At 41.9% G+C, this 8,288-nt stretch overlaps 1 protein-coding gene across 1 annotated transcript; it reads left to right on the top strand.

The window, feature by feature from the left end:
- Positions 1 to 1,205: 1,205 nt before the first annotated feature.
- LOC135246483 (uncharacterized) lies at positions 1,206 to 8,254 on the top strand (the record flags this gene model as incomplete). The annotated part of the gene is made up of 6 exons (XM_064319934.1): positions 1,206 to 1,316; positions 2,331 to 2,441; positions 3,460 to 3,570; positions 4,531 to 4,641; positions 6,077 to 6,187; positions 8,144 to 8,254. Coding segments are annotated over 6 exons (666 nt in total), but the record flags the coding sequence as incomplete, so codon positions are not given.
- Positions 8,255 to 8,288: the final 34 nt, after the last annotated feature.

Below are 8,288 nucleotides of genomic sequence, written 5' to 3'. Positions count from 1 at the left end.
GTGCTGGAGTTAGACTGCAGAAAGAGGATTTTAACGGGAAGCTCTGTCCCAATATGCTGTATTTAGAGCGCAGAAGAGATGATTTAACTGGGCCTTCTCCATGTCTTGATTTAAAAAGTGCTAAGAGGAGGGTTTAACTGGAAGCTCTGTCTCATGTGCTGTGAATTAGAGCTGCGAAAAGTGGAGAGTTTAACTGGAACTTGTCTCCAGGCTGTAGTTAAAGCTGCAGAAAAGGGGATGATTTAACTGGAACTCTGCCTCCTGTGCGGGATTACGTTTCCTACTTAAAAAAATGCTAAGATTAAAAAACACGGGCCAAGTGCTTGAAAAAATTTGGGGAAATATTGGGCATTGCTTTGGAATACATCTTATTAATTTCGGTGAACAAGAAAACCTTTTTGTTTGTATACCGAACGGCGTCTTTTTTAAATATCATATTTTAATGGCAGGCCTGGATTTTGTCAGTTTGAATGAATGAGTTATAGACGGTGTATTTCTTGTATGTGTGAGTAACTTGGCATTTTTGTACGCTGAAAACGTGTTTTCCATGTGCTGTGATTTAGAGCTGCAGTAAGAGGATTGTCTTTTACTTTTATAACTTATTGCACCTATGCCAAATATTACTCTTGACCATCCACAGTGGAATATCACACAAACACAATAAATCAGCTTCTATTTAAACGTTTTAAATATGCTTTCAGGTTTCATTTCTGGCGTGTTTGGGAGCAAGGGCTCGATTTTAATCTGCACTTGGAGGATGAGTTTAACTGGAAGCTCTGTCCCAATGTGCTGAGAGTTAGAGCTGCAGTAAGAGGATGAGTTTAACTGGAAGCTCTGTCTCCATGTGCTGTGAGTTAGAGCTGCAGTAAGGGGATGAGTTTAACTGTAAGCTCTGTCTCCATGTGCTGTGAGTTAGAGCTGCAGTAAGAGGATGAGTTTAACTGGAAGCTCTGTCTCCATGTGCTGTGAGTTAGAGCTGCAGTAAGAGGATGAGTTTAACTGGAAGCTCTGTCTCCATGTGCTGTGAGTTAGAGCTGCAGTAAGAGGATGAGTTTAACTGGAAGCTCTGTCTCCATGTGCTGTGAGTTAGTGCTGCAGTAAGAGGATGAGTATAACTGGAAGCTCTGTCTCCATGTGCTGTGAGTTAGAGCTACAGTAAGAGGACGAGTTTAACTGGATGTTGTTTCTCCATGTTTTGTTCGCAGGGTCCAGGTAGAAAGAGCAGGGTCACCTGTACCCAGCTGTCTGTCTATGAAGAGTGATAGTACAATGGATCATCCAATCACATTCAGGGGAGAGTTCGCAGGTGATCAAAGGTAATTAAAGAGTTTCAAATTGACAGTACTGTTTAATTATACTTCAATGTTACTGGCACCTTTCTATTGTCGGTGGGTGTATTAAGACTTTCAGATCTAGGTTGGGGTTATTATTGCACATATAGCTGTAGGTTTGTGATTTATATCACATTCAGGTGTAGGTGAGGTGTATTTTGTCATATTCATTTGTGCTGTGAGTTAGAGCTGCAGTAAGAGGATGAGTTTAACTGGAAGCTCTGTCTCCATATGCTGTGAGTTCGAGCTGCAGTAAGAGGATGAGTTTAACTGGAAGCTCTGTCTCCATGTGCTGTGAGTTAGAGCTGCAGTAAGAGGATGAGTTTAACTGGAAGCTCTGTCTCCATCTGCTGTGATTTAGAGCTGCAGTAAGAGGATTGTCTTTTACATTTATAACTTATTGCACCTATGCCAAATATTACTCTTGACCATCCATAGTGGAATATCACACAAACACAATAATCAGCTTCTATTAAACGTTTTAAATATGCTTTCAGTTTCATTTCTTGGTGTTTGGGAGCAAGGGCTCGATTTTCATCTGCAATTAGAGGATGAGTTTAACTGGAAGCTCTGTCCCAATGTGCTGTGAGTTAGAGCTGCAGTAAGAGGATGAGTTTAACTGGAAGCTCTGTCTCCATGTGCTGTGAGTTAGAGCTGCAGTAAGAGGATGAGTTTAACTGGAAGCTCTGTCTCCATGTGCTGTGAGTTAGAGCTGCAGTAAGAGGATGAGTTTAACTGGAAGCTCTATCTCCATGTGCTGTGAGTTAGAGCTTCAGTAAGAGGATGAGTTTAACTGTAAGCTCTGTCTCCATGTGCTGTGAGTTTGAGCTGCAGTAAGAGGATGAGTTTAACTGGAAGCTCTGTCTCCATGTGCTGTGAGTTAGAGCTGCAGTTAGAGGATGAGTTTAACTGGAAGCTCTGTCTCCATGTGCTGTGAGTTAGAGCTACAGTAAGAGGACGAGTTTAACTGGATGTTGTTTCTCCATGTTTTGTTCGCAGGGTCCAGGTAGAAAGAGCAGGGTCACCTGTACCCAGCTGTCTGTCTATGAAGAGTGATAGTTCAATGGATCATCCAATCACATTCAGGGGAGAGTTCGCAGGTGATCAAAGGTAATTAAAGAGTTTCAAATTGACAGTACTGTTTAATTATACTTCAATGTTACTGGCACCTTTCTATTGTCGGTGGGTGTATTAAGACTTTCAGATCTAGGTTGGGGTTATTATTGCACATATAGCTGTAGGTTTGTGATTTATATCACATTCAGGTGTAGGTGAGGTGTATTTTGTCATATTCATTTGTGCTGTGAGTTAGAGCTGCAGTAAGAGGATGAGTTTAACTGTAAGCTCTGTCTCCATGTGCTGTGAGTTTGAGCTACAGTAAGAGGATGAGTTTAACTGGAAGCTCTGTCTCCATGTGCTGAGAATTAGAGCTGCAGTAAGAGGATGAGTTTAACTGGAAGCTCTATCTCCATGTGCTGTGAGTTAGAGCTTCAGTAAGAGGATGAGTTTAACTGGAAGCTCTGTCTCCATGTGCTGTGATTTAGAGCTGCAGTAAGAGGATTGTCTTTTACTTTTATAACTTATTGCACCTATGCCAAATATTACTCTTGACCATCCACAGTGGAATATCACACAAACACAATAAATCAGCTTCTATTTAAACGTTTTAAATATGCTTTCAGGTTTCATTTCTGGCGTGTTTGGGAGCAAGGGCTCGATTTTAATCTGCACTTGGAGGATGAGTTTAACTGGAAGCTCTGTCTCCATGTGCTGTGAGTTAGAGCTGCAGTAAGAGGATGAGTTTAACTGGAAGCTCTATCTCCATGTGCTGTGAGTTAGAGCTGCAGTAAGAGGATGAGTATAACTGGAAGCTCTGTCTCCATGTGCTGTGAGTTAGAGCTCCAGTAAGAGGATGAGTTTAACTGGAAGCTCTGTCTCCCTGTGTTGTGAGTTAGTGCTGCAGTAAGAGGATGAGTATAACTGGAAGCTCTGTCTCCATGTGCTGTGAGTTAGAGCTGCAGTAAGAGGATGAGTTTAACTGGAAGCTCTGTCTCCATGTGCTGTGAGTTAGAGCTGCAGTAAGAGGACGAGTTTAACTGGATGTTGTTTCTCCATGTTTTGTTCACAGGGTCCAGGTAGAAAGAGCAGGGTCACCTGTACCCAGCTGTCTGTCTATGAAGAGTGATAGTTCAATGGATCATCCAATCACATTCAGGGGAGAGTTCGCAGGTGATCAAAGGTAATTAAAGAGGTTCAAATTGACAGTACTGTTTAATTATACTTCAATGTTACTGGCACCTTTCTGTTATCGGTGGGTGTATGGAGACTTTCAGATCTAGGTGGGGGTTATTATTGCACATATAGCTGTAGGTTTGTGATTTATATCACATTCAGGTGTAGGTGAGGTGTATTTAGTTATATTCGTTTGTGCTGTGAGTTAGAGCTGCAGTAAGACGATGAGTTTAACTGTAAGTTCTGTCTCCATGTGCTGTGAGTTAGAGCTGCAGTAAGAGGATGAGTTTAACTGGAAGCTCTGTCTCCATGTGCTGTGAGTTAGAGCTGCAGTAAGAGGATGAGTTTAACTGGAAGCTCTGTCTCCATGTGCTGTGAGTTAGAGCTGCAGTAAGAGGATGAGTTTAACTGGAAGCTCTGTCTCCATGTGCTGTGATTTAGAGCTGCAGTAAGAGGATTGTCTTTTACATTTATAACTTATTGCACCTATGCCAAATATTACTCTTGACCACCCACAGTGGAATATCACACAAACACAATAAATCAGCTTCTATTTAAACGTTTTAAATATGCTTTCAGGTTTCATTTCTTGCGTGTTTGGGAGCAAGGGCTCGATTTTAATTTGCAGTTGGAGGATGAGTTTAACTGGAAGCTCTATGTCCATGTGCTGTGAGTTAGAGCTGCAGTTAGAGGATGAGTTTAACTGGAAGCTCTGTCTCCATGCGCTGAGAGTTATACCTGTAGTAAGAGGACGAGTTTAACTGGAAGCTCTGTCTCCATGTGCTGTGAGTTAGAGCTTCAGTAAGAGGATGAGTTTAACTGTAAGCTCTGTCTCCATGTGCTGTGAGTTAGAGCTGCAGTAAGAGGATGAGTTTAACTGGAAGCTCTGTCTCCATGTGCTGTGAGTTAGAGCTTCAGTAAGAGGATGAGTTTAACTGGATGTTGTGTCTCCATGTTTTGTTCACAGGGTCCAGGTAGAAAGAGCAGGGTCACCTGTACCCAGCTGTCTGTCTATGATGAGTGATCGTTCAATGGATCATCCAATCACATTCAGGGGAGAGTTCGCAGGTGATCAAAGGTAATTAAAGAGGTTCAAATTGACAGTACTGTTTAATTATACTTCAATGTTACTGGCACCTTTCTGTTGTCGGTGGGTGTATTAAGACTTTCAGATCTAGGTGGGGGTTATTATTGCACATATAGCTGTAGGTTTGTGATTTATATCACATTCAGGTGTAGGTGAGGTGTATTTTGTCATATTCATTTGTGCTGTGAGTTAGAGCTGCAGTAAGAGGATGAGTTTAACTGGAAGCTCTCTCTCCCTGTGTTGTGAGTTAGAGCTGCAGTAAGAGGATGAGTTTAACTGGAAGCTCTGTCTCCATGTGCTGTGAGTTAGAGCTTCAGTAAGAGGATGAGTTTAACTGGAAGCTCTGTCTCCATGTGCTGTGAGTTAGAGCTGCAGTAAGAGGATGAGTTTAACTGGAAGCTCTGTCTTCTTGTGCTGTGAGTTAGAGCTGCAGTAAGAGGATGAGTTTAACTGGAAGCTCTGTCTCCATGTGCTGAGAGTTAGAGCTGCAGTAAGAGGATGAGTTTAACTGGAAGCTCTGTCTCCATGTGCTGTGAGTTAGAGCTGCAGTAAGAGGATAAGTTTAACTGGAAGCTCTGCCTCCATGTGCTGTGAGTTACGTTTGCATGACATTATAAAATGCTAAGATTACAAAACACAGGGCCAAGTGACTTGAAAGAATTGAGGAAATATTGGGTAGCATTGCTTTGGAATACATCTTATGTAATTTCGGTGAGACAAGATAACCTATATTGTTTGTAGTACCGTAACTTGGCGTCATTTTGATATCAATACTTTTAATGGCAGGCCTGGATTTTGTCAGTTTGAATGAATGAGTTATAGACGGTGTATTTCTTGTATGTGTGAGTAACTTGGCATTTTTGTACGCTGAAAACGTGTTTTCCATGTGCTGTGATTTAGAGCTGCAGTAAGAGGATTGTCTTTTACTTTTATAACTTATTGCACCTATGTTAAATATTACTCTTGACCATCCCCAGTGGAATATCACACAAACACAATAAAGCAGCTTCTATTTAAACGTTTTAAATATGCTTTCAGGTTTCATTTCTGGCGTGTTTGGGAGCAAGGGCTCGATTTTAATCTGCACTTGGAGGATGAGTTTAACTGGAAGCTCTGTCTCCATGTGCTGTGAGTTAGAGCTGCAGTAAGAGGATGAGTTTAACTGGAAGCTCTGTCTCCCTGTGTTGTGAGTTAGTGCTGCAGTAAGAGGATGAGTATAACTGGAAGCTCTGTCTCCATGTGCTGTGAGTCAGAGCTGTCGTAAGAAGATGAGTTTAACTGGAAGCTCTGTCTCCATGTGCTGTGAGTCAGAGCTGTCGTAAGAAGATGAGTTTAACTGGAAGCTCTGTCTCCATGTGTTGTGAGTTAGAGCTACAGTAAGAGGACGAGTTTAACTGGATGTTGTTTCTCCATGTTTTGTTCACAGGGTCCAGGTAGAAAGAGCAGGGTCACCTGTACCCAGCTGTCTGTCTATGAAGAGTGATAGTTCAATGGATCATCCAATCACATTCAGGGGAGAGTTCGCAGGTGATCAAAGGTAATTAAAGAGGTTCAAATTGACAGTACTGTTTAATTATACTTCAATGTTACTGGCACCTTTCTGTTATCGGTGGGTGTATGGAGACTTTCAGATCTAGGTGGGGGTTATTATTGCACATATAGCTGTAGGTTTGTGATTTATATCACATTCAGGTGTAGGTGAGGTGTATTTAGTTATATTCGTTTGTGCTGTGAGTTAGAGCTGCAGTAAGACGATGAGTTTAACTGTAAGTTCTGTCTCCATGTGCTGTGAGTTAGAGCTGCAGTAAGAGGATGAGTTTAACTGGAAGCTCTGTCTCCATGTGCTGTGAGTTAGAGCTGCAGTAAGAGGATGAGTTTAACTGGAAGCTCTGTCTCTATGTGCTGTGATTTAGAGCTGCAGTAAGAGGATTGTCTTTTACATTTATAACGTATTGCACCTATGTTAAATATTACTCTTGACCATCCCCAGTGGAATATCACACAAACACAATAAAGCAGCTTCTATTTAAACGTTTTAAATATGCTTTCAGGTTTCATTTCTTGCGTGTTTGGGAGCAAGGGCTCGATTTTAATCTGCACTTGGAGGATGAGTTTAACTGGAAGCTCTGTCCCAATGTGCTGTGAGTTAGAGCTTCAGTAAGAGGATGAGTTTAACTGTAAGCTCTGTCTCCATGTGCTGTGAGTTAGAGCTGCAGTAAGAGGACGAGATTAACTGGAAGCTCTGTCTCCATGTGCTGTGAGTTAGAGCTGCAGTAAGAGGATGAGTTTAACTGGAAGCTCTGTCCCAACGTGCTGTGATTTAGAGCTGCAGTAAGAGGATTGTCTTTTACATTTATAACTTATTGCACCTATGCCAAATATTACTCTTGACCATCCACAGTGGAATATCACACAAACACAATAAATCAGCTTCTATTTAAACGTTTTAAATATGCTTTCAGGTTTCATTTCTGGCGTGTTTGGGAGCAAGGGCTCGATTTTAATCTGCACTTGGAGGATGAGTTTAACTGGAAGATCTGTCCCAATGTGCTGTGAGTTAGAGCTGCAGTAAGAGGATGAGTTTAACTGGAAGCTCTGTCTCCATGTGCTGTGAGTTAGAGCTGCAGTAAGAGGATGAGTTTAACTGGAAGCTCTGTCTCCATGTGCTGAGAGTTAGAGCTGCAGTAAGAGGATGAGTTTAACTGGAAGCTCTGTCTCCATGTGCTGTGAGTTAGAGCTGCAGTAAGAGGATGAGTTTAACTGGAAGCTCTGTCTCCATATGCTGTGAGTTCGAGCTGCAGTAAGAGGATGAGTTTAACTGGAAGCTCTGTCTCCATGTGCTGTGATTTAGAGCTGCAGTAAGAGGATTGTCTTTTACATTTATAACTTATTGCACCTATGCGAAATATTACTCTTGACCATCCATACTGGAATATCACACAAACACAATAAATCAGCTTCTATTTAAACGTTTTAAATATGCTTTCAGGTTTCATTTCTGGCGTGTTTGGGAGCAAGGGCTCGATTTTAATCTGCACTTGGAGGATGAGTTTAAGTGGAAGATCTGTCCCAATGTGCTGTGAGTTAGAGCTGCAGTAAGAGGATGAGTTTAACTGGAAGATCTGTTCCAATGTGCTGTGAGTTAGAGCTGCAGTAAGAGGATGAGTTTAACTGTAAGCTCTGTCTCCATGTGCTGTGAGTTAGAGCTGCAGTAAGAGGATGAGTTTAACTGGAAGCTCTGTCTCCATGTGCTGTGAGTTAGAGCTGCAGTAAGAGGATGAGTTTAACTGGAAGCTCTGTCCCAATGTGCTGTGAGTTAGAGCTGCAGTTAGAGGATGAGTTTAACTGGAAGCTCTGTCTCCATGTGCTGTGAGTCAGAGCTGTCGTAAGAAGATGAGTTTAACTGGAAGCTCTGTCTCCATGTGTTGTGAGTTAGAGCTGCAGTAAGAGGACGAGTTTAACTGGATGTTGTTTCTCCATGTTTTGTTCACAGGGTCCAGCTAGAAAGAGCAGGGTCACCTGTACCCAGCTGTCTGTCTATGAAGAGTGATCATTCAATGGGTCTTCCAATCACATTCAGAGGAGAGGTCACAGGTGACCAAAGGTAATTAAAGAGATTCAAATAGTCAGTACTGTTT

This window comes from Anguilla rostrata, unplaced genomic scaffold (genome assembly GCF_018555375.3).
Source record: "Anguilla rostrata isolate EN2019 unplaced genomic scaffold, ASM1855537v3 scaf0390, whole genome shotgun sequence".
Lineage (NCBI taxonomy): Eukaryota > Metazoa > Chordata > Actinopteri > Anguilliformes > Anguillidae > Anguilla > Anguilla rostrata.
Note: the sequence above shows the minus strand (reverse complement) of the source record. Positions and strands in the feature narration are given on the sequence as shown.